At 35.4% G+C, this 27,535-nt stretch overlaps 1 protein-coding gene across 4 annotated transcripts in view; it reads right to left on the reverse strand.

Moving 5' to 3' along the window:
- The window catches only part of APLF (aprataxin and PNKP like factor), a 79,788-nt gene that overhangs the window by 44,117 nt on the left and 8,136 nt on the right, over positions 1 to 27,535 (reverse strand). For 3 of the 4 annotated variants that reach the window (XR_005529736.1, XR_005529738.1, XM_039239618.1), the window contains exons 2-5: positions 20,980 to 21,051; positions 12,347 to 12,519; positions 3,336 to 3,480; positions 2,890 to 3,022 (exon numbers count right to left, since the gene is read on the reverse strand). Coding sequence is in view for 2 of the 4 variants with exons in the window: in XM_039239618.1 (XP_039095549.1) it covers positions 2,890 to 3,022; positions 3,336 to 3,480; positions 12,347 to 12,519; positions 20,980 to 21,051 (523 nt within the window). In the remaining 2 variants the exon portion in view is untranslated. Of the gene's footprint in view, positions 1 to 2,889; positions 3,023 to 3,335; positions 3,481 to 12,346; positions 12,520 to 20,979; positions 21,052 to 27,253; positions 27,448 to 27,535 lie in introns of all 4 variants that reach the window. The other variant, XM_039239619.1, reaches the window with a different exon arrangement.

Below are 27,535 nucleotides of genomic sequence, written 5' to 3' on the forward strand. Positions count from 1 at the left end.
GGAGGTTCCTCAAAAAATTAACAAAAGAACTCCTCTATGACCCAGCAATAGCACTGCTAGGAATTTACCCAAGGGATACAGGAGTGCTGATGCATAGGAGCACATGTACCCCAATGTTCATAGCAGCACTCTCAACAATAGCCAAAACATGGAAAAAGCCTAAGTGTCTTTCAACGGACAAATGCATCAAGAAGATGTGGCTCATCTATACAATGGAATACCACATGGCAATGAGAAACAATGAAATCTGGCCATGTGTAGCAACATGGATGGACCTTGAGGGTGTTATGCTGAGCGAAATAAGTCAGGCAGAGAAGGACAAATAACATATGTTTGCACGTATAGGAAGATTAGGAGGAACTTAATGGAGGACCATGGGAGAGAAGAAGGGGAAAAACAGTGGGGGGGAGGGAGGCAAACCATGAAGAGACTCTTGAATGCTGAGAACAAATGAGGGCGCATAGGGGTGGGAGAGAGGGGAAGGAGTGTGATGGGCATGGAGGAGGGCATTTGTTGGGATGAGTACTGGGTGTTATATGGAAACCAACCTGACAATAAACTATTTAAGAAAAAATAATAATAAAAAATTTTTTTAAAAACCTCAAAAAAAATAAATAAATAGGCTATAGTTATATTAATAGAATGTTGGTTCACCATTTATACTCTGCATCGAGTGGTCATGTGGAAAACATTTGGAGTACAAAATTAAATGCAAACCAAAGGATTTAGGGACAACTTCAATCTTTTTCAAACTGTGCCACCATTCATGACTCCATGTTGGAAGGTTAGAAGATGGGAGAAGAAGGGTACGGCAGAGTAGCATGACACCAGTGAAACTATGAAAGCTCCTTTTTCAGTCTAGTAAGAATATCCTAGCTGAGGAATTATGACTAGTCCTAGAATCTAGAAGGCTGAGGGAACAGATCTGACTGGCAGACAAGAAAGGGCAGGCTCTGAAAGCCCATGCCCAAATTTATATTCGCTTACCAATCATCAAGGGACACGGAGGAAATTTCAGCCCAGACCTGAGAAACTCATAAGACCCAAGGGCTAATATCTAGAAAATAAACTAGAACTATTTTGGCTGAAAAACTAAAAGGACAGCCTGCCTGATCACAGCAAATATTCAGGTACATTTAAAGAGAAAACCAAGAGTTAAAGTGAGAAAAGATCTAGCAGAAGATGCAAGAGCATATTAAAAAAGAAAAGAATAAAAACACCAGACCATAGGGAGGGCAAATTTGGGTGGCAGTACAGTGACAAAGCTCAGAGCATGGGCTTTAAAGTCAGACCCACAGCTAGGTCTCAATCATGGCTCTGGCATTTATTACGTGATCTTGTAGAAGTCATTTAACTCAGTTTACATTATCTGTTCTGTACCTAATGACACAAAAGGTTCCAAAATATCAAGTTAATCAGATCACCTAAAGAGATATGAATGAACAAGGTATAGTACTAAAGCTGCAAAAGACTTTAAGAAAGTAACAGACATCTAAATGAGTCCAAAATGCATCCTAGAAATTGATTTTTTAAATCTCTAGCATTGATCCATTGACCTGGATGATTTGTTACTTAAACAAATAAAACAACAACAATAATGATAATTATAAACTACACAACAGAAAAAGTCACATTATTTTGATTTTTTATTAGCTAGATTCAAGTACTAAACTGTCCTAAATGTACTTCTAAATCTTCCTGTCTCTGAAGGAAAAAAGCAACTTAACATTATTCTTACAGGTACCCTCAAAGTCTGTTTACAAGGAAGAATTCACGCCAGAATCCAAAGACTTTTCTATCTTATTTTGAAGCTTTAGCACATTAAGAACATTGTGTATTATATAATATTCCTATCTAAATCAATGTCAAATTGTTTTCCTTTGCATGTTTAAGGTGAAGTACTCAGAAAGATGCTTCAAATTTTACATGGTATATCTAGCTAGTGAAAGTTAATAGCTATTTTTAATTTGAAGCCATATATATATTGGACTATTAAAGGCAATAGAATAGCGGTAGCACAGAAGCAGGTCCTGTGCAAAACAACTCTGAAAGAAAAGGACTTGTTTGCAGGCAGTTCACATTGGTCCAAATTTTGGTCAAGTAAAGTTATTCTTTCTATATTAGAAAAACTTTTCTACTGAGAGTAAGTACCTGCCCCCTCTCCAGTACCATTCCCCACTCCCCATTTCCTTCCTGCCAACTGAGGAATTACCATGCTTAATGTGAAATGTTACTGATAAATTACACATGTAATGATGGGTTGTGGCAACTGAAAACCACTATAAAACTCTTACCAGGAAATCTCAGGGTTAGATATGAAAATTCTCCAGATCATATCTCCCACAATACATAATATATAACCTATTTTTCCCACGAAGTCATTCTAATCCTACTAGATCCAAACTAGAACTGGTTTTAATCATCTCGATTCGATGGAAACGCCCAGCAGGTGACATAAATCATTGTGGTACCTGCCGTGAAAGTGAGCTGTGCCAGGAGAGAGGGCCCCCCCTCTTTGAATCTTCCTGCTCATAATATTGTGTGCTTGGCAGCTTTTTATTTAATTAACTTAATTTAGAAATTTCTTACCACGCAGGCCTTTTATGTCATGTCATGGTTGACATACCAACAGGTATGTTTGAAAATCTACATTAACATAAGTCCAGCACATAAGATAAATAGCACTTGTTAAATCAAATGGTAATTAGCAGGATGGTGTATGATAGATGTGATAAACGGCATAAAATAATAACTTATGTTTTAAATTAGACTTCATGTACATATCTAAAAATGGTAGGCTAAGTTATACACTTACATAACCACTAGTCTATATCCATGCGTTCAGAAAAAGTTCCAAATTCTGCTTACTGTATTCTAAACAAAACCTACCCCCACTGCTGGCTGGTGCTGAAAGGTTTTGGTCACTTTGATTGTCTGTTAACATCCATGCTGGCAGGATTCTTCTCCTCTGGGTGGAGTTTGACTGTTGCTTACTGAGGTCTCTATCTTCACCTAGGAAACACTAAAAAGGCATCTATATATTAATTACTAAAAATAATCATGCAGCCTTAATGAAACTGTAAGATTATTAACTTTGCAGAAAACTACCATTAGAAAAACCTATCTGTAACTGTGGACTGAATTAGTCAAATTTCTCAAAGAAAGAAATTCATTATCTCTATTAGTTGATGTGTTCGACTAAGCTCTATTCTGTACAGCTTAACCTAAAAATGATAATGCCAGTAATACTGTCATGACATGACTAATTTCAGGTGTCTTTTCTCTCCTTGAAGCAAGGAATATGTTACAAAGGGATGTGATCTTAAATTTCTCACCTCACTATTTGCAATGGTGGTGTGAGTCTTAGCTATTTCTGTGCTTCTTTCCAGCTGTGGGTTACCAGTTGTCTCATCAGATAAGTTAACCACGGACGATTTTGGCATTTCATTTAGATTATCTTCATCAAGCATCTGACTATTCCTATAAAAATAAAATAAACAATGACTTAAAACACTTTTATTATACTCTGTAATTATAAATGTGATTCTCCCAAGTACATCTAACTAATGAACTGTGCTCCTTTTCTTGGCTTTAGCAAGACAAAAAAAGCAGATCACAGTATACTAGAATAAAATATACAGGTGAAAATATGTTCTTCATCTTCTGCCACTGTATCAGCATAAAATACATTTATCTCTCTGAATCATGGGCCTAGTAACCACAGCTATTTATGAAGATGGGTAGTGGCCATCTCTCTTAAAGCTTAAGAGCTATTTACTTAGTATTTTTCCAGATAGCCCATAAAAGTTAAGATCAGCACCCAGCATCCAAAGAGACAATGCAAATTGCAAAAATGTCAGCTAAGCTAGTTTGGCTTCTGGAGAAAAGAATAAATAAAATTCTAACGTCATGTTCACACATGGCTGCTACTGGAGTTCTGGCCGGTACAGCCAGTTGTAAGATCTCCCCAAATCTGTAGTCCACCTGGAAGCTAAATGTTCTGAAGCAGGAACATCCACAGTCACATGTGGAACACAATAGCAGAACCAACTACCTCACACTTGCTGCAAAGTTCACTAAGATCATCCAAAGCTGACAGGCCGTTATTCATTATATGCGCTTAAAGGCAACCCAACAAATGTGCTTTTTTGAAAAACTGAAAATATGGATGGAAATACTACTCAGAAATAAAAAGGAACAAATTGATATACAACAACACAAATGAATCTAAAAGGCATTTTGCTAAGTCTAAGAAGCCTGACACAAAAGGCTACATATCATCTAATTCCATTCGTATGACATTCTGAAGAGATAAAGCTACAGGGACAGAAATCAGATCCAGATACCCAGGCCCGGAGTGGGATGAGGGGAATGACTACAGACAGGCATGAGGGCGCTTTCTGGGGAAATGGAAATGTTCTCTATCTCACTGTGGTAGAACTTTCACAAACAAATATATTTGTCAGAGTACAATGAATTGTACATTTAAAAGGAATTTCAGTGTGTGTAAAACGGAAGATAGAAGATTTTAGAAATGTGTCTGAGAAGATAATAACTAATGGCTTGTTTTATTTCTTATATAGGAATAATTTCCTTCAAAGGCAGACTTGAATCTCAATGGCAGAAATTAGCCAAAAGAGAACAACTTACTTAGACTAAATCACTGTGCAACAAGACAGTTTTTGTTCATTTGGTAAATATTGCTTAAATTCTTTTGAGTATAGTTGACACATAATGTTACATTAATTTCAGGTATATAACATAGTGATTCAACTTTTCCAAATGTACTATGCTCACCACAAGTATAGCTACCATCTATCTGTCACCGTGCAATGCTATTATAATATCATTGTATTCCCTATGCTGTGCCTTTTCTTCAATATTTTTAAAACACCTACGGTGTGTCAGGTACTGTGCCAGATGCCAGAGATAAAGACTGAAAATGTATAATTATCCCATCTATGATACCTCACTCCCCTTCCAATATTCAGATCCATTTTACTCATAGGATACAGGTGTGCTTCCAAATTATGATTTTTCCCCAAATTTTCTTCATATTTAATTTGAAAAATATTAAGAAAGATTCACTAGTGCAATAGTTTTTCACAATTTATAGTTTTAGAAATTAAGCAACATCATCTATTCCATTTTTAGTTTATTTTCTATTGTGGCATAAATTCAAGACTAATATAAACACACCCTATGGCCCAGAGATAAATTTTTGTTAATATTTACTAAGAATAAATGTAACAACAAAAAAATCCAATCCCAGAACAAAATTCTAATTAACATTTAGTTCCAAATAGGTCAAAGTACAAATTATTTTATTACACTTTTATTTAAACACCAAACACTGTCACTGCGATATAGCTATATTTTTATCTTAAAATACTTCTATACGCAAGTATCACAGGATTTATAATGCAGTGTTACCAGAACTTGCTAAATGCAAAAATTAAAACCTGGAAATTATCTAAATACAGTATAATAAAGGAAATTGAGTTTTCTTTTTAAAATAGCTTTACTGAGATATAATTCACATAACAATAAAATTCATCCTGTTAAAGTATATATAAAATTTAGTGGTTTTTAGGATATTTACAAAGTTAATCTGCAATGCAGTCATCTTCAATATCTAATTTTGGAACATATTCATCACTTCATAAAGAAATCCTGTATGTGTTAGTAATCACTTCCCATTCCCTTTTCATCCAGCCCCTGGCAACCACTAAACTACCTTCTCTCTCTATGAATCTACATTTTCTTCACATTTCATATAAATGGAACTATATAGGTTTTTGTACAAACAGATGTTTCCTGTCCTATGTATGGACAGAGTGGAATTGCTGGACCACTTGTAATTCTATGTTTAAAATTTTGAGGAACTGTAAGAATATGTTCCAAAGAGGCTGTACCATTTTACAAACCCACCAGCAGTGCATAAGCATTTCAATTTCTCTACATCCTTGTCCATACTTGTTATTATCTTTTTTAAGTACAGCCATCCTAGTAGATGTGAAGTGATATCTCATTGTGATTTTAATTTGCATTTTCCTAATGACTAATCATGTTGAGTATCTTTCCATGAGCTTCGATATTGGCCATTTGGATTTCTTCTTTGGAGAAATGTCTACTCAAATCCTTTCTGTATTTTTTAATTGGTTTATTTGCCCTTTTACTGTTGAATTGCAAGAGTTCTTTATATATCCTGGATATATGTTCCTTATCAGACATATGATTTGCAAATATTTTCTCTCATTCTGTGAGTTGTCTTTCTACAATCTTACTAGTGTCTTAGAAGCTAGGAAGCTTTTAACTGTGATGAAGTCCAGTTGATCTATGTTTTCTTTGCTTGTGCTTTTGGGGTTATAGCTAAGAAACCACTGCCTAATCCAAAGTCACAAAGATTTACACCTGTGTATTTTCCTAAGCATTTCATAATTTTAGCTCTAGTATTTAGGTCTCTGATCCATTTTAAGTCCATTTTTATATAGGGTGAGGTAGGAGTCATTCTTTCACATATGGATATCCAGTTGTCCCAACACCATTTGCTGAGAAGACTTCTTTTCCCCCATTTAATTGTCTTAACAATCTGGTCAAAAATCAATTGGCCATAATGTAAGGGCTTATTTCTGGACTCTCAATTCTATTTCACTGATCTGTGTTTCTTCATGCTACTACCATACTGTCTTCATTACTGTAGCTTTGTAGTAGGTTTTAAAGTTGGGAAGAATGAATCCTCCAACTCTTTTTGTTCCAACTTTTAGAAACTGTTTATTTTCCACCAACCTTATTTCCATTTTGTTTGCCTTTGTGGAAGAGGAGCTTAAGACCACTCAGTAATTGTTCCTATCCCATTCAGTCTCCTGAGCAGTGGGAGCAAAAGACCAGTCTTCAGTGGCGGGCTAAATGCCCCAGTCTTCAGTAAGGAACTGCTGAATAGGCATTTGCATACCTTTAGACCAGTCTGCAACTCCAGATAGAGTAGCAGAACTTGGGAACTGAAGCAGTCCATTCACCCTGAAATTCCTCCTTGGTCATAGCCTTTTCAGCAGTGGCCTGCTCTTCATTTTTCAAGCTCTTCAGGATCTCTGCAGAAGTAGAGATCAGGCATGACCTCCCAACGGTGTTCACGGGAAATGGTTCCATGCATGCACAGAACTTCCCATGCCAGCATCCATCACATTGACCCACTGAGTGAGCTCCTTTGTTGTTTCAAGAGATGGCAATGTCACATAGTGCAGAAGAGAATCTGTCTTACACACAGCAATGGTAGGCAGGTTAAGATAAAACCCCACTGTGAGAGGCTGGTGGTCAGCCCTGGAATCACCAGCAAACACCAGAAGTCTCAGCTCCCAGAAGGCTGACTGGATCTGGTTAGGAAGGCTCCAGGAGTGAAGCAGCCAGCAAGACGAGTGGTTCCAGTAGCAGTGGCAAACTTCGGCACAGCTCACTGGGCAGTATTCCTGAATGATATGAACTGACATCAGCCAGGTTTTCAATGGCAACAATGGCATGAGCTGCCAGGAGAAGCTTCTCCTAGGTTCTCTTCAGACCATGAGATGCAGATGCCATCACTTTTCGTTTTGTAATCTAGAAGTCAAGATTGGTGCCACCAAAGTGGGTCCCTGCTACAAGGAATTTGAGAATATCCTCCTTCATTTGCAGGACATGGAGGGCTCCAGACATTGTGAAAGCTCCTCTTTAAATAATGACAGAAATCCCTCACTCCAGCAGCAAGCTTGTTCTGGTGGCTTTGGGGGATGCTGGGAACCAGGGGAATTCATGCAGAACAATGCTATATGAACCCACTCCCTGGGTAGCATGGAAAGTTCTATTCTCCATTTTTTTCTTTAATATTTTTTTAATGTTTATTTATTTTTGAGAGAGTGAGATAGAGAAACAGAGTGCAAGCAGGGGAGCGGGAGAAGGAGAGAGAGAGGGAGTCACAAAGACTAAAGAGGGCTCCAGGCTTTGAGCTGTTAGCTCCGACATGGAGCTTGAACTCACAAGCTGTGGGACCATGACCTGAGCTGAAGTTGGACGCTCAACCAACTGAGCCAGGTGTCTCTATTCTTCTTTTTAAAGACTATTTTAGCAATTAAGTTATTATTAAATCTTAAAAATATACTCCAAATTACAGTTAAATATAAACTATTTTTCATCTTTAATATAAAATATGCTACTAACATATATGAGCTGGATCTAGAAATAAGTTTTAAAAATCATAGGAGTGCCTGGGTGGCTCAGTTGGTTGAGCATGCAATTCTTGATTCATGATTCCAGCATTGTGGAATCAAGCCCCGCGTCAGGGTCCACACTGAGTATGGAGCCTGCTTAAGATTCTCTTTCCCTCTGTCCCTCTTCCCCATCTCCCACTCTCTCTCCCTAAAACAAAAAAAGAAATCATAAATGAATTGTAAACATCATAAAAAACACTAAAAATTATTATCACACATCAGAAATTCAATCTATTATGGAAATATCTGAAAACTCTAAATCATAAGTGGGAAAAAGCTGAAGGTGAAATCATCATGAAGGATATCTTGCGCTAGTAAGCTAAAACAGAATATTTAATTTTTAAATTTAAAACAACACAATTAATTTGATTACCCTAACCTAGGAACATAATTACCAAAGTATATGCAAAATATTTATTACCTCTTTCAACACATAGCTTGATAGCAACAGTACACCAGATATTATTATTCATAATAAATAGCCTGAAAAAGTACACTGCTGCTAAAGTAAGTTGTATTCTTACGTTTATCAATACTACAAACATTCAAAATTCACTCTTCTCACAATCTGATTTATTTGAGTTACAGCACTGGTCTCTCACGTTCAGGGGACAAGCCTGTCTGAATGGATACACATAAAATTAAAGTTGACATATAATACTCTAAGTATGAGGCAATGACTATATTTTGTTTTATTGAGATGTGCAATATTTTCCAGATTTTTTTTTTTTTAAGTAGATAGGGGCACATGGGTGGCTCAGTGGACTGAGTGTCAGACTCTTGATTTTGGCTCAGATCATGCTGAGCATGGAAATTTCCTTAAGATTTTCTCTCTCTTACTCTGCCCCTCTCCCTGCTTGTGCTCTCTCTAAAATAAAAATAAATTATTTTAAAAAGCATATAATTCTACTGTGGAAATTTACTGTAACAAAAAAATTAGTTGTTTATATTTCTCTGGTCAACCACTGGTTTAAAATAGTGTTCTTTCTACATGCGTGATAAGAGAAAAAAAAAGGAAGATATGTAAAGTGGCAAGCAAAGGTTACTGGATTTCATTTAACAAATCAAAAAACATTTCCTCACATAATTTCTTTTCATTTACTAGTTTAAGAAATTGTAGCTGTAATTTATATTTACTGAAATGCACAGATCTGAAGTACACAATTTGGTCAGTTTTGACAAATACATACATCCATGTAACCTATATCCTTATTGAGGCACAGAATATGTCCATCACCAAAAAATTTGCCTATGCCTCTGGAAATAACCACTAACTGGATTTCCACAGTATAGATTAGTTTGTTTATTATAGAACATAATATAAATGTAATCACATCAGGTGCTATTTTGCTTCCTAGGATAGATAACTCAGCATTTTCTAAATCCACAATCATTTCATCTGCAAATAAATACAATATTTTTCATAGAAAGACATTTCCTTCTTTTTCTAGTTTTTTTCTTAACCATGAACAGGTGTTGAATTTTGTCACAATTATTCTTAAGCATCAGTTGAAATGACAATTCTTCAATCTGCAACAGTGAAATGTATTGATTTTTATCTGATAAATCCACCTTGCATTTCTCAGATAAATTCCACTTGGTTATGGTATATTACCCTCTCTACATATTGCTGGATTTGACTTCTCTCTATTTTCATGAGGAATATTGATATAGTTTTCTTTCTTTTCTTTTCTTTTTTTTTTTTTGATCTAGTTTTCTTGTAATGTTATTATCTGATTTTGATATCAGGATTATGGAAGCTTCTTAAAATAAGTGAGAAAGTATACCCTCTTCTATTTGGGGGAAAATGGTATAATATTGGTATTTCCTTCTTGAAAGTTCACGGAACTCACTAGTGAGATTCCTTGTGGAAAATTCTTAGACTGTGAACTCAGTTTCTTTAATAAATATAAAACTCATTAGATTTTCTATTTCTTTCTGTATTAGTTTTGGTAAATTATGTTTTCCCAGGAATGCATCCATTCATTTAGACTGTTAAATTTACTGGCATAAAGTTTTAAATAATATTTCTTCATCATTCTTTTAAGGTCTGTAAAATCACTAGTGATATATTCATACTATTTATGATATTGATAATTTGTATTTTTTCCTTTTGCTCATTATTTTTCTTGGGAAGCCTAAGTTTACCAATTTTATTAATCTTTTCAAAGAACCAACTTTTAGTTTTGTTGATTTTCTTTGTTACTTGTCTATTTTTATTTCAATGACTTCTAGTCTACTCTTATTTCCTTTTTCCTATCAGCTTTGGCATTAATATGCTGCTGTCTGCCTATATTCTTAAAGTAGAAGCACAAATCATTGGTTTTATAGCTTTCTTCTCTTCTAACACAGGTATTTAATATAAATTTCCCTCTAAGAACAACTTTAGCTTCAACTCACAAATTTTTATGCTGTTTTCAGTAGTTGTTCAAAATGTTGTTTTTTTTTTTTAAGTGTATTTATTTTTGAGAAAGAGAGAGTGAGGGGAGGGGCAGGAAGAAAGGGGGAGAGAGAATCCCAAGCAGGGTCCATCTGCACTGCCAGCTTGGAGCCCAAAGCGGGGGCTCAAACTCACGAACCATAAGACTATGACCTGAGCCAAAACCAAGAGTCTCAGACTTTTAACCAAATGAGCTACCCAGGCATCTCCAAAATGTTTTCTAATTTCCGTTGTGATTTCTCTTATTAGACTTGTGAGTTATTCAGAAGTGTGCTGTTTAATTTTAAATTTTGGGAGATTTTTCTATTTTATTGTTATTGATTTTTTTTAATTTTTAAGCTTATTTACTTGTTTTGAGACAGAGAGAGCAGAGAAGGGACAGAGTTGAGAGAGAGAGAGAGAGAGAGAGAGAGAGAGAATCCCAAGCACGCTTCACATTGTTAGCATGAAGGCTGACTTGGGGCTCGAACTCACAAACAGTGAGATCATGCATGAACTGAGCTGAAATCAAGAGTGAGACACTTTAACTGACTAGGCCACCCAGGCGCCCCTGTATTGTTATTGATTTTTAATTTAACACTACAATTATCACACTCTATACTTTTGTCCTAATTCTATAAATCCAGTTTATGTAGTCTATAAGAGCTGAAACAGAGGTAAATAATCTGCTATTGACTGCCTCAACAAAACTAGTGTATTAATTTTAACTTTACACCAGATGCTTATTGTAATAACTCATTTCCTCAGTTTTTCCATTCTATATTTTCTGGGGTTTTTTTCTTCTTTTAGAGAGAGAGTGAGAGAAAGAACTGGGGGAGGGGCAGGAAGGAGAAAGAGAATCTATTTTCTTTTAAATGTGTTTACTTATTTTAAGAGAGAGAGAAAGAGAGAGAGAGAGAGAGAGAGAGATGGCACACAAGCAGCGGAGGAGCAGAGAAAAAGGTTAAGAATCCTAAGCGGGCTCTGCACTCTCAGCTGTCAGCATGGAGCCCTACTCGGGGCTTGAACTCACAAATCATGAGATCATGATCTGAGCCAAAGTCAAGAACCAGACACTTAACCAACTGAGCCACCCAGGTCCCCTGAAAGAGAGAGAGAGAGAGAGAGAGAGAGAGAGAGAGAGAGAGAGAGAGAGAGAATCTTAAGCAGGTTCCATGCTGAGCATGGAGCCCAATGTGGGGCTTGATCCCATGACCCTAGGATTATGACCTGAGACAAAATCAAGAGTCAGATGCTCAACCAACTGAGCACTTAGGCACCCCAATTTTGTTATTTTTATAAGAAAAATGATTTATATAAGCGTAGTCTAAGCCAGAGGTTAATAACTTAATAAAATTTCAAAAGCTAAAAGAAAAGATTAAGAAAATGTAGTTGGTTTCAAATTAACTATCCTAGTTACTATGAAATGGAAAATATTGGCAAAAGGCACTATGTATGTGAGCAGTCACTACTGAGGCATAAGTTTCCAATGTCAAATGTTTTCTAGAGAAACACACAGACACACACACACACACACACACACACACACACACACACAGACACACACCATGTAACTCCTATGTTGCCAACATAGTTTAATCTTAATATGGTTTGTACTGAAACATTTGTGGATGGCTGAGGAATTAGGTTACAAACACCATTACTTAATTTCATCAGGCAATCTTACCTTAAAGTACATTCCATTTCTGTTTCAGAGTGTGTAGAGAAAACACAAAAAACGTATTTGTCGACTAGCAAAGAAAAACTGTCTCCAGGATTCAACCAGCGCCATAGATTTCTCTTCAATGGTACAAGCTGGCTCTTCTCAGAAGACTGATAAAAACATGGATTTGTGTGTATCTAACAAATAAAAAAGAATACAGTGAAATAACTGTAAATTATGAGAAAAATACAACTAAATACAAACTGATCCAAAATTTCAGTATCAAAACAATTTTAGTGCAAACTTAGACTTAATTAAAAGTCTAATAAATTTGGCACTTATAACCGTAATTATCTATACATAAAAAAGCAAAAAGACAAAAAGAGCTAAAATATACCTCCCATTTCTCTAGGAATCAAAGAAAGAAGCAAAGTTATCAATTACCTGGTTAAAAGATAAGTCTGCTTTTTTAAGAGGGACAATCAGATGAAAAGTAATTCTCAGTATGGAAATTGAGTGCCCCAACTTTCATATCCATAATTCACTAATCTCTTGGAAATGGCTAGCTTCTTTTATACTTATTTTCTCCTAGTAATTTCTTACTATGATTAAAAAATGAGCTAATATGAAAAGACAGACCTTGCTCAAATCCCTCAACAAACAACATAGCTTGTTCTGATTGCTTTTGCTCCTCACTGAGGAGTTTTCTAATATAGACTAATATAGAAAAGGGAGCATTAAAACAAAAGCTGCCAAAAATAAATAAATAAGCGTTGTTGCCTACATGCTCAAATTTAAAAAAGAAAAAAACAAAAAACTTTGAAAGCTAGAATGAATATAATTTTCTAGTTCTGGCAATTTAATTTCATGATGATCTGGTCATAAGTCCTTCATATATATATCTGCAATTGAAAATGTTTCTATTTTTTTTTAAATATGTTAAAAGAATGCAGTGAATAAAATGTGGAGATAAAGATTAGAGGTAGAAGTTAAACACAGAGACTATATAAATATGGTAGGCAATTATTTTATAGGTCAGTTATTTTACAAACTATATACAAGACTTCATAAGAATGGACATGCAATGTAACACCCTATTTATGCAACACCATAACACTAAGAATTGTGAACACTTCATTTTTAAAAATCAAGTTATAATTTAAACTTAATGTTTAGAAATCTTTCATTACAGTACCAACCACCCCTAATTTATCTCTCAAAGTGGCTCTGGCTCATGGCTAGGGTTTTTGAGCTAGGACAAACCACCAGATTCTGAGCCTGTGCACACTGCTAGACTTGAAAATTGTTTCCCGTTAATCCCCAGACTTTTAAATGAAGCCTGCCCTTTCTTGAGTATAGCACAGTCACCAAAGTCAGGGATGTTAAGTACCGAGGACAAGAGTCAGGACAGAAATATCCATAGCTTCTGCCTGAACCCCAAATACTCTATAAATGAGGTTTGCTTCTAATAGGCTAAGATAAGACCATACTCTTATTTATTAGTATTTTAAACTTTCAGATGAATCTCTAAATATTAAATAACTTAGTCCTAAATTTTCAAAGGATAAGATGTTAAATACAAAGTCATAATATTCTAAAAGTAGAAAAGGTAAAATACATTTTGAAAAAGGAAACTAATTACATTATTTTAATAAGGCATCAAAACCCCAAAGTCAAAAAAAGACATTTATTTTCAGTATTTTTTACTCAGTTGAATACAGTTAACATTTTTTATTTTATTTAAAGTTTGTTTTTTACTTAAATCCCAGATAGTTAACATATAGTGTAATAATGGTTTCAGGAGTAGAATTTAGCACTTTAGTGCTCATCCCTACAAGTGCCCTCCTTAATGCCCATCACCCATTTAGCCCATCTCCCCACCCAATACCCCACCAACAACCCTCAGTTTGTTCTCTGGATTTAAGAGTCACTTATGGTTTGCCTCCCTCTCTGTTTTTATCTTAGTTTTCCTTCCCTTCTCCTATATTCATCTTCTTTTTTTCTTAAATTCCATATATGAGTGAAATCATAAGATATTTATCTTTCTCTGACTTATTTCACTTCGCATAATACATTCTAGTTCCATCCACATCGTTACAAATGGCAAAACTCCATTCTTCTTGATCGTTGAGTAATATTCCAATGTACATATATATCACATCTTCTTTATCCATTCATCAGTCGATGGACACTTGAGCTCTTTCCATAATTTGGCTATTGTTAATATGCACTTAACATTTAAATTTCAAGTGGATAAATATTAGGTATTTAGCAAATCCAGTCACAGAGAAAGTTGATCAATGTATGTGGTCCATGATCATCTTTTTCTTTTCCTAAAATTGTTCATACAGGGGATTCCAGAGCCAAGAACAAAAACAACATTCCAAGAAATCTAATATTTGGTCCTACAACCTAAACCTAAATAAATATTACTTATTGAGTAACTTTTTAAACGGCATTTTTTTTTTTTTTGAGAGAGAGGAGTGTGCACATGAGCAGGGCAGAGGGAAAAAGAGAGAATCTTAAGCAGGCTCCATGCTCAGTGTGGAGCTCAATGCAGGGTTCAATCCCCTGACCCTGGGATCATGACTTGAGCCAAAATCAAGAGTCAGACCCTCAAGGTGTCTGGGTGGCTCAGTCAGTTAAGTGGTTGACTTCGGTTCAGGTCATGATCTCATGGCCTGAAGGCTTGTGAGTTCAAGCCCCGTGCCAGGCTCTGTGCTGACAGCTCAGAGTCTGGAGCCTGTTTCATATTCTGTGTCTCCCTTCTCTCTGCCGCTCCCCTGCTCGCGTTTTCTCTCTCTCTCTCTCTCAAAAATAAATATTTTTTAAAATTAAAAAAAAAATAGAGGCAGACACTCAACTTACTAAACCACCCAGGTGCCCCAAGTTTTTAAAATTTATGTCAAACTACATACACTTCAACTAAAAAGCTACACAAACATGAAGTCCAAAAGAAATGGTAGTTTTTTTAAAGTTATAAGGTAGACAAAAATCTAGCAATATTAATAAACAAAAAGGGAGAAGATACACATACACACCACATACACATACATTTTGGAATGAAAACAATGATGTTAAGTACACATAAAACTTAGTAGAATACTACAAAATACTTCATGCCAATATATTCATAAATATGGCCAAAACTGACAATTATCTTACAGAATATACACCGAACTGACCAAAGAAACAAAAACAAAAACCAAGCATGCACATGCATGCGCGTGTATGTGTTTTGTTTGATAAGGCCTAGAATGTTTTAAAAATACAATCAGTAATAAAAATCTTTCTAACCTCTCCCCAAACCAGATCCAAATGAATTTAAAACTTTTCTGAATATTCAAAGTCTTCCTGAGACCAGAAAACTATGGAAAGCTCTCCAATTCCTTTAATAAGGCTAGGTTTCCTTTGATTCTAACAGCAGATAAGCGTAGGCAAAATACTGGCAAACCCATACTCATAGTGAATAAAAGATATGAGCTACCTCTATGAGAAGCATAGTTTTGGTAAGTGCCTTTTAACATATCCATGGGATTATAAGTACAAACTTAATACAAAGCAGTTTTCCACAGCTTTCTCTTGAAATTATCATAAGCATTAAAGAAAGATTAATGTGCACACCCCCCCCCAAAAGTTCCTCTTATTTCCAATTATTATTTTTTTATTAGGGAAGCATTGTTTTTCTTTTCTTCTTTCTTCTTTTCACAAAATGAGCTGTGGAAAAGCTATTGCTGCATTTTATAGCTATCTTCCAAGTACACTCATAATTTCATAAGAAGAAAAATAATCACAACTCAGGAATTTTATTACACAAAAGAAAAAAAACACAGTCACCCAAAGATGGATATTTTGAGGATTAATACCAAATGGCAAAAAATATAATCTTTTGTAATTTATATGTACTTACAGAACTACTCCCTCAATCCTCCAAGAACCAAAAAGAGTAAGATTTTATTAAAATGAAATAAAAGCATTGACAGCTATGAATTTACCCAGAGGACATATTTAACTACTGGTGATATAGTCATTTATAGAGAACACTGTCATTTTGTCTTTATAATACATTTCCTCCCTGCTGATACCAGACTAGAGATTAAATTTAAATGACTCACAAATAAGCTAACATCATCTCCTATGAGCTAACATTATCTCCTCATGCTCTATTTCCAAGAACTGTTGATAGCTAGAGTCTTTTTTAAAAGGAAATATTAGAGGAAAAAAAAGACAAATTCATCCAGTTTAAAAGTAGAAATTAGTAATTGCCTTAATTGCATTCACCCATCATTGTCAAATCTACTTTTCTATTTGATTGGATTTCTAATTTGAAGGAAAGTAGAAAAATATTTAATCACTTAAACATAATTTGGAGTATACAGCATACAGAAGGGATCATAATAAAACATTTGCTATAATTCATTTACACAATTTTACAAAAAATTTTAAACTAAGATTTATCTCTCAAAATTTTATTTTAGTTGTATATATAAACTGCTTTAATAGATCAATTTGTGACTGACTAGAGAACAGAAGGTAAATGATATTTAGCACAGGTTAAGATTAAATGAATGAATTAGAAGTTACTTGTCTATCTCTTTATTTTCAAGACCTTAACATTTCTATTAACAATTATAGTCAGTTTAGAATTTCTCTAAATTTCTCTAAATTGCACCTTGACGGCACAGCTACATTAATCAGCTGAATAAACAAATACATTTATTTCTAGGAGATAGGCATTTTGTTGCAACTATGTTAACATAAACAAGAAATCAAGCATTATATAAAGCAAAGGACTGATAATGTATATCACCAAGTGTAAGAAACAACTTTCCTTCAACTGGTATGGTGTAAATAATTCTCTGAATTAAATTCAAAACCCGATTAAATACTGTTCTATAAAATCATATTTTAGTACTAGAGTTGTACATTTCCTTAAAAATAAATACATTTTTTTTCATGTCTTTCAATGCTTGGTAGTTTGGCATTACAGAAGTAGTTGCACAACCCTGTACTATTCACCACACCTTTTTCATGCCCTAAGTGTTCCATAATAATTTTTAAAGACACAATACATTGTAGATATGATGTATGGATTCACCACCCAGTTTCAGAAAAAGAATATTAACTTTTGATGTGCCTTCTGAGTCTTTCCCTATCCATCCTCTTCTTAGTTCACTCAAAGGTAATTATTATACTGCCTGTTCTATCTATCACTTCCCTAATGTTCTTTATGATTTTAGCACCCAGGTTTATGACCATGAATATACTGTTTATTTTGTTGAATTTTTAATCTTATATAAATGAAACTATGCTATATATATTCTTTCAATGTTGCTTTTATCATTCAGTGTTATGTCCCTGATCCTAATCCACATTTTTCATGCTTTCACTGTAATTTATCTTCACTACTGTAGTGTATTTCATTAAATGAATATATCACAATATATTTATCAATTCCATTGTTGATGGAAATTTATGTTGTGTCTAGTTTCTTGCTATTCTATAAATAATTTTGCTCTTCAGGTTCCTGTAAACATCTATGTGTGTGTGAGATCTGGCTTGTAGGGAATGCATGCCTTCATTTTAGGAAATAATGTCAAGCTATTTTTCATTTTTCAAAGTGGCTACAACATTTAAGCTCCCATCCAAAGTTTGTAATTGTTCTACTTGTTCTACATCCTCAACACTTGAAATTGTTAGACTTTCCATTTTTGCCAATCTGTTGGGTGTGCAATGGTATCTCATTGCTGTTTTTTTAGATTTCTCTGCTTAATAAGAAGGCTGAATACCCTTCTCATGTTTACTGAACAGTCAGATTTCTGATTCTATAATGTGCCATTCAAGTCTTCAGCTCATTTTTCGATCAGATTGTTTATCTTTTTCTTGCTGATTGAAGGCATTTGCTATATATTTTGGATACCATTCCTTTGTCAATTACTTGTGTTTTAAATAACTTTTCCATATTATGTTTTTCATTTTCAATATAGTGTTTTGATAAGCAAAGTTTCTTAATTTTAATGTAATTAGGTTTTTTAATCTTTTTTATAGCCATTTTAAAACTTCCCTACTCTAAAATCACAAAGGTTTTTTTTCCTATATCATCTAATAGTTTTACAGTTTTGACTTTCACATTTAAGCCACCTAAAACTGATGTGTGTGTATGGTTTGAGGCAGGGAGTCTAATTTTTTTCCCTAAACAAATAACAAACTGTCCCAATACCATTTATTAATGAAAAATCCCCATTTCCACTGATAATGCAGTGCCAGCTCTAGCCCAAATCAAATTCCCACATACATGAGACTGAATCTAAGTGTGGTTTGAGTTGTAAAATTCTATTCGACTGAAGACACCAAAACATCTTGTGAAAAAAAGTCAAGTCTTAACTTCAAGAAATTTTTTTAAAGAAGAGACTATCAAACAGCAAACAAATCCTGACTTGGGAAATACAATGAAAAAAAAAAAAAGCCACTGCAGAGGAGTCAAAGAACCTGAGCTCTAATTCCCACTTGACAACGTGCTGACTCTGTAAAATTAGGCATTCTCTAGAGGGCCCTGATATTCTAAACTGTCAAAAACAGTGCTACCAAGGAAAAGGTAAAAAATATTTATCTTTCTCCCATGTATATAAGGTCACATTTACTAGAAAGTTCATAAATTATGCTAATAATATTTAAAAGATAAATATAAACAGAAGTATAATTTAAACAAGCTATTATATCAAATTTTAGTTTTATATCTATAATCTAATGAGGAATTTCTTCCTCTAGCTTCTAATTTTGTATCTACCGAAGTCTGGAACTCAGAAGACACTTGTTGACCTCAAATAATTGTTTTCTAGGAGTACAATCTAATTAAAGACCAAGTAAAGATAAAGAATGCTTTCTAAAAGATATATTCTTTTAATGGAAAATTGTTAAACTCCCATGCAGAAATCTGACCCATTTCACAAAAAATAAAGTTTAACTCAGGGCACCTGGGTGGCTCAGTCAGTAAAGCATCTGACTTAGGCGCAGGTCTTGATCTCATAGTTCTTGAGTTCAAGCCCTGCATCAAGCTGTCTGCTTTCAGCACACAGCCTGCTTAGGATCTTCTGTCCCCCACCCCCGCAGCGATCTCTGCCCCTCCCTTGCTCATACTCTCTCTCGCTCCCCTCCCTCCCTCTCTCTCTCTCTCAAAAATAAACATTAAAAAAAAAGGCCGAAGGGGGGGTGCCTGAGTGGCTCAGTCAGTTAAGCATCTGACTTTGGCTCAGGTCATGATCACATGGTTTGTGAGATGGGCTGACAGCTTGTAGCCTGTTTGAGATTCTCTCTCTCCCTCCCTCAGCTCCTCACCTACTCATACTCTCTTTCTCAAAATAGATAAACATTTAAAAAAAAAATTCATGGGCATTTGTCAATCTTGATAGCTCAACATAGGATAATAAAAGTACTCTATGTGTAAAAGAAAGCACTGATGATACAAAAGGCAGTTGTACATATTAGATGAAAATACATCTAGGTTTAAAACATTATAAATTAATTTAATATTATGTTATATATAACTTATTATATATTTATTTATATATTACATATAATTTATATACTTTCGTGCCATGATAATTTTACTGCCACAGCATGTAGTCCAAAATAGATGGACCCTTATACACAATTTTTATTCTCCTACACAACTAATTGTTCAAATGAAATATCAGAAACTGATATCCCTACAATATATCAGTACTTAACTATAAAGCAAGCAGTTAAAATTTTAGCCCTCAACAGGAACGTTCAAATTAAAATACAACCCTAAAGAACAAATTCTAAATTTTAGAAATATTCGATTCTACACACAGATATAAAAGTCTATTAAAATGCAATGCTGTAACATTTATTTAAAGTTTATTTATTATTTTGAGAGAAAGAGAGAGTGAGAGAGAGAACAAGCAGGGGAAGGATAAAGAGAGGGGAAGTGGGAGAATCCCAAGCAGGATACAAACTGTCTCACAAACCGTGTGATCATAACCTGAGCCAAAATCAAGAGTCAGATGCTTAACCAACTGAGCCACCCCGGTGCCCCCAATCCTGTAACTTTTAAGTGACTTTGGTCACTACCCCACCCCCCAAAAATAAACCATTACATAGTTATGGGCTTTCTTATAGGATCTTATTTGTAATACCCAGTTATGAACGAAATCCCAATTTATACATGAACTGGCAGTCATCTTTCACTAAAATCCTAACCATGTAAATGTAGCACTGCCTTATGGGGAAAAAATATTTTAATAGTTTAGATCTTTATCTCCCAATTATCCTCTGGAAATAAGAAGGATATATTCTGACATTAATTCCCTATTTGCATAACCTTAGAAAATAAGCCTCTCTCACCAGGATCTGGAAGAAGGTGAGAGACAAAGAGTTAGAATGAGTCATGAATAGAGGCACCTGGGTAGCTCAGTCAGTTGAGCATCCTACTTTGGCTCAGGTCATGATCTCGCAGTCTGGTCCATGGGTTCGAGCCCTGCATTGGGCTCTGTGTTGACAGCTCAGAGCCTGGAGCCTGCTTCGGATTCTGTGTCTCCCTCTCTCTCTGCCCCCTTCCTCATTCACACTCTGTTTCTCAAAAATGAATAAATGTTAAAAAAAAAATTTTAATAAGTCACGAATAACATATTTACCGGTTTGATTCGAAGCTGACCACCGACCACCTCAAGAATTGCATGTCTTCTGGACACTCTCTTGTCTGTTATCTACAGGGGAAAAAATAAACATTTCTAACGCAGCTACCTCCATAAAAAACAACAGTAACAACAACAACAACAAAAACCCACAACAACGTTTCTGAAATTAGTAGGCTAGATATGAAATATTCATTTGGCAACTGTGTATTAAAATGATTGTCTTCATTGAACAGATAACAAAACAACTCAAGACATTAAGGGACCTGACCAAGGTAATAGGAAGAATGGCAGAGACTCAAACTTGATATCCAACACATCCCCAAATCTTTCATGATGGCTTCCATTCAAGATAGACATTTAGTTGAGATTCTTATCACTAAAATTCATAAAATGAGAAAAAAAATCTACACATTGTGTACTTATTAGGAAACTTCTCAAGCACAAGAAATATGTAGCATGTTACAATGACAAAGGTTTTTAAAGAGCAGCAGTCTGGTAAAAATATAAAGGTGTGACAACAAGGTTTGGGGTCAGGCCAACCTGTACTGGAGCCCTGGGGCCATCAACAGTAGTTAAGAGAACAGGAAGGTGGGAGGGGAAGTGGTGTAAACCAAATACTTACAGTGAAGAGATTATGTGTGCGTGTACGTGTATAATACAATATATACACATGTTAACATAAAAAGCTACAATACATATATTTGCTTCCTCTTTTGAGCCAACATTCTCTAGTTATTCACAAGCACTTCTACATACCAAAGTTTAAAAATGGCTTGCACTTCAAATGCTGAAATTGCCAACTGAGCCTTCCCTGCAGGACTATAGACAGGATAGTTAAGACTGCCTTTGTTATTTGTGGTCAATACATAATGAAAACATTTCAAGCACCAACTTTACTTAACATCATAATTATTCGGCCTATCGCTTGATTACCTTAGTATCTATATCACTTCAACTCTGATACTACCCATATCAGGATCAAAATTATCAGTAAAAACAGACTACAACAATGTCCAGTTAATTCAACCCATTAGTTCTGCAAAAACTTACAAAAATGTCAAAATGCCAAGAATCTTTTTTAACCAGAGAGCAGTTCCACATGTAGGACTATGACTATATAAAAGTAGTAACGTCAAGCATCACAGTGGAATGAATTCTGCACATGTGAATTTTTGATAGCTACAGTTGATTTTTAGGACATTTTCTAAAATAAAGGATCTTAAAGAGAGCCCATCTAAAATATATACACTATTAGCCACAATGGCTAGTTCAGAAAGTAAATATAAACTAATAAACAATCAGAAAGAGGAGAAGAGGGGTGCCTGGGTAGCTTAGTCGGTTAAGCGTCCGACTTTCGCTTGGGTCATGATCTCGCGGTTCGTGGGTTCGAGCCCCGCGTCGGGCTCTGTGCTGACTGCCAGCTCAGAGCCTGGAGCCTGTTTCAGAGTCTGTATCTCCCTCTCTCTCTCTGACCCTCCCCTGCTCGCGCTGTCTCTCTCTCTCTCTCCTAGAAATAAATAAAAATTAAAAAAAAAAAAAAAAAAGAAAAAGGAGAAGAAATTTGGAGGCTCCTATATTCTTTCGCATAATGTGCCTTGTGGACCAAAATCAGAGTTACCTAATAATGCACTTTACCATTTATAAAAATGATTTCTCATTTTCATAGAACTTCACTTAAATCTTGAGATTTACCATAATACTGTCATAGCTATTATTCACATGTTGTGAATTTGGAAACTCAAAGTCTAGAGAATTTAAGTAACTTGTGTAGGCCACTCCTTGAGTAGGCAGACTACAGATCCATATTCATTAATAAAAATAAATATGTGAGGAAAAGAGTCATTTATGATTCTACATCTATACATAATCATTCAGAAATAGTTTCAAGAAATGAAAATTATAGGGAGCCTGGGTGGCTCAGTCGGTTAAGCATCTGACTTCAGCTCAGGTCATGATCTCGCGGTTCATGGGTTCAAGCCCCGCATCGGGCTCTGTGCTGACTGCCAGCTCTGAGCCTGGAGCCCGTTTCAGATTCTGTATCTCCCTCTCTCTCTGACCCTCCCCTGCTCACACTGTCTCTCTCTCTCTCAGAAACAAATTAAAAAACATTTTTAAAAAACTTAAAAAAAAAAGGAAGAAAATTACTCTGTGTCAGGGAGTAAGAAATTTCTACTTCTAACCTGGGTAGTAAGATTTCATTGTTAACTTCAATAATACAAATTGATTTTCTAACCAACTGAGTAACAGACCGCCAAATATAAAATTATGGCAAGCAATGATGGTTCCTGTAATAGTCCAGCTTGGGTTTCTTTATTTTTCAAACCATATTTTTGCAGGAAGCAATAATGGACTTTCCTACTTCCGTCTTTCTTTAAAGTAGGCTTTCTGGACCCCAGCATGAAAGAAATCTATAAAAGCATAACATGACCTCTAGTGGACACATGACTCCACAACAGTGTAATTGCATGGCAAGCTGTGCATTTCTATAGTATGCTGAAAAAAAGTGGGTTTTTCATTTTTAAATGTTTATTTATTTATTTTGAGAGATGGGGGGAGGGGCATAAAGGGAGGGAGATACAGAATCCCAAGCAGGTTCTGTGGTGTCAGTGTAGAGCATGACTCGTGGCTTGAACCTATGAACCGTGAGATCATGACCTGAGCCAAAATCAAGAGTCGGATGCTTACCCAACTAAACTACCCAGGAGCTCCACGTATTATCTTCTTAGGTCTTCACAAAACCTGAGAAGAAGACATTATTACCTTCATTTTTTTATACTCTTTTTTTTTTTTTAATGTTTTATTTATTTCTAGGAGAGAGAGAGAGACAGCGTGAGCAGGGGAGGGTCAGAGAGAGAGGGAGTCACAGACTGAAACAGGCTCCAGGCTCTGAGCTGGCAGTCAGCACAGAGCCCGACACGGGGCTCGAACCCACGAACCGCAAGATCATGACCTAAGCGAAAGTTGGACACTTAACCGACTAAGCCACCCAGGCGCCCCTTCATTTTTAAGTGCAGAGAAGCTAAGCAAATACTTATAGTCACACAGCCAATAAGCAGCAGGACCAGGACTTGAAACCAAGGAACCTGATTCTAGGGACAGGACAGTCTTGCTTTTAACACTGTACTCATTATCATTACATAAACTATAATTTTTTATATTATTTATCATCAGCTTAACTATCTAAACTAGAACATACTAAAGGACTGGAAATATGGTAGAATGACTATTTAATAAGCAAGTAGACAGTCTGAGAAAATCAAGCCCTAAATAAAATTCCAGAAGATCTTCAGGTTTCCATTTATTCATTTATTCTAATGTCATACCCAAATCTAACAAGCTGTGTTATATGAATTTCCAATTCTCTATTCACAGCAAACAATAAAGTGGATAGGGTTTAGTAGCAGTGCACTGACACTGGGGGAAAATGACTGCTGTTGGTCCATAAGAGGAAAGAAAAAGGCTATAGAAAAGCAAAGAACCCCAAAGACTCAAATAGAATGTACTGGCTAGAAGCTAGTGAGAGTAGAGACAAATGGCATAACATACTTCAAAAGGTACTAAATACTTACCTGGTTCTACTTATTGATTACCCTGTTTAAATGAAAACTTCATTTGATAGCCAGACATTTCACATCTTAGAAAGCCATAAAAATAGTTAAAATAGAGGAATTCTAATTTCCTGTCAAATAACTGTAGCCACCTAAATACTAATCATACCATACAAAAGAAATCAGAGTTCAACAAACAGGACACATAAAACCACCCATATTCCACATCTAAAGCACAACTAGGAGACAGAGATTACCACAAACTTTATATGTAGGAGGGGAAGGAAACACCAAACACAGATCAAGCTTCAAGTCAAGTGATAACTGGGAGGAAAAGAGAAGAGAGGGAATGAGAACCTAGGGGTGGTGGGGCACAGATAATATCACTCCCAGAAATAGTCATGCCTTGAGTGGGAAATAAAGAAAACACATCTCACATCCAGCAGTTCAGCGGTCCAGGAAAATTGGAAACAATCTGAGCAACAGTAGGAATAATGATAACAATGTAATACAAACACTGAATACAAAATTAATCCATGAGTTCACACTGAACTCAAGAAAGGGCCTAGGGCTAGGGCTGGGAGGAAAAGTCCTTCTTCATAAAAGAATACCAGCTAATGAAGAAGAAATGATTGAGCCAGAAAACCACTATTTTGTACCTACAAATACAATAATTGACTCAGTAAAGGTCCAATGGATGTTAACTTTCAGGTGAAAGCTTGATGGGAAAAAGAATATTCCTGAAGTCTCAAAGCATCACTGCACAGATTACTCACAAAGGGAACTGTGTCTTTTCTGGGGAAGTCTGATAGATACCACCTCCCCCACGTGACCACCCAACATCACCAACAACAGCACAAACTCCTAGCTGGGCCTTGTGATAACCTGCTTCAAATTCACATCGAATATGGAATATTCTTGCCCAAAATGTTTAACATGAATCCTATTATAAAGAAATAATCAGACAATCAAAACTGTTGGCCTTCCTTAAAACAACTGGTCTAGACTCCTAAAAACATGAATGTCACGAAAGACAGAATAGTTCTGGATTAACGAAGGTAACATTTGATTGGATCCTAATTTTCTTTTTTTAAATGCTAAAAAGGACACTATGGGAAGAGTTGGGTAAAATTAAATATAGGACTATTAAAATTTACTGCATAATTATTAATTTCTCAAGTGTAATAAGTTTATATATACGTACATAACAGTTTATATATATATATGTATGTATATATACATTTTATATAAAAATGTCCCTGTTCTTAGGGGATACATGTTGACAAGTAAGAGCCATGATCCATACAATGTACTTTCAGATAGGTTCAGAAAAAAAAAAAAAAAAAAAAAAAAAAAAAAAAAAAAATGGGTGCGTGTCTATGTGTATATATGAGAGAAAAAGNTATGTATGTATATATACATTTTATATAAAAATGTCCCTGTTCTTAGGGGATACATGTTGACAAGTAAGAGCCATGATCCATACAATGTACTTTCAAATAAGTAAAAAAAAAAAAAAAAAAAAAAACATATATATATATATGGGTGCGTGTCTATGTGTATATATGAGAGAAAAAGAAAATGTGCCAAAATGTTAAGCGTTAATCTGCTTAAAGACATATTGTTCATTGTACTATTCTTTCAACTTTTCTGCAGGTTTGAAATCTTTCAGAATGAAAAGTTTAGGGAAAAATTGTTAAAATTTCAAATATGTTGGTACCTAAAAAGGTTATTATCAAATTACCTAGAAAATGTAGTATATGATTGCTAAATGACATAAATACATCTCAGTAAAATTAATAAGCCTCTTTTTATTTAGTTGTAACTAATTTTTTAACTTCTTTGATTGAGACTAGGCACCACAAACTGGTAGCCATTAGGCCACAAATCATTCAGGCTGTTTGTATGTTTTTTAGGTTTTGAAAAGTATATGTACCCTCCATCTCACCAGAGTCTCCAGCACCCACTATAATCTTCCACTGAGCACACTTCACTTTTTAGTGTATACCTGGCCTCTGCAGGCATTTGAATTTGCAACTTATGATTTAAAGTACAACTTTTTCAAGATTTTTTTTAAGATTTTATTTTAAGTAGTCTCTGCACCCAACATGGGGCTTGAACTCAGAACCCTGAGATCGAGAGTCACACATTCCACCAACTAAGCCAGCTTGGCACCCTTAAACTACACGTTTTTAGATGCCAGTTCTTCACATGTGACATTGTGTATCAGGTGCTACTAGCTGCTTAATCGATAGCTATTCATTTCTTCTTCCATAATAAAATTTACTCCAGTTTTATGTCAACAATGTACCCATTTAAAAATATCCAAATGCCCAGAATTCCTTGTAGCTATGTCCAAATACCCAGAATTCCTTGCCACTATGGACAGCCAAATGACAAGTTCTAGTAAAGGATATAAGAGGGAGTGTGTATTAACGACATTTCCTAGTTTCTGTATCTGATGTTTTAATATTGGCACCTTGGACTACGGAAGGACTACCCCAAGGATTATCAGATTCTTAGAGACAGTAATCTACTCACCTACAAGTATACGCTTCATATGCAAACTAACCAGTCTAAGGCCTGTACCCCCAATGATGGCTTTACCTGGCTCTTATGCTCCGCTAATCACCCCAGGACTAGGCATCAGACAACTAGGGACACCCTGTGCAGCTCAGAGGCCCATAAAATGATTCAAACTAGACCACACTATACCTGCTTACCTTGCCTTGCCCATTCATTCCTGAGAAAACCGTAAGAAAGGCTTTCCTGTAGTTCCCCTAGCTCTCTGCCTTCTGCCTTCCACCAACTTCATGTGGCCCTGCCGTGGCATGATGTTGCTTTCTTTCTCTTGGGAACTGTGAGTAATAAATTATCTTTTCAGAGGCAATCATCTGATCTGTTGGCTTCAGCATTCCTGAACGAAACAACAAAACCTCCATTTTAAAACAGTGGAGTGTCTGGAAAGATTATTGTCTTCAAGATAACAAGAAACAGGCTCAACC

The sequence above is a fragment of the Hyaena hyaena genome, unplaced genomic scaffold (genome assembly GCF_003009895.1).
Source record: "Hyaena hyaena isolate Hyena2069 unplaced genomic scaffold, ASM300989v1 scaffold_158, whole genome shotgun sequence".
Taxonomy (NCBI): Eukaryota; Metazoa; Chordata; class Mammalia; order Carnivora; family Hyaenidae; genus Hyaena; species Hyaena hyaena.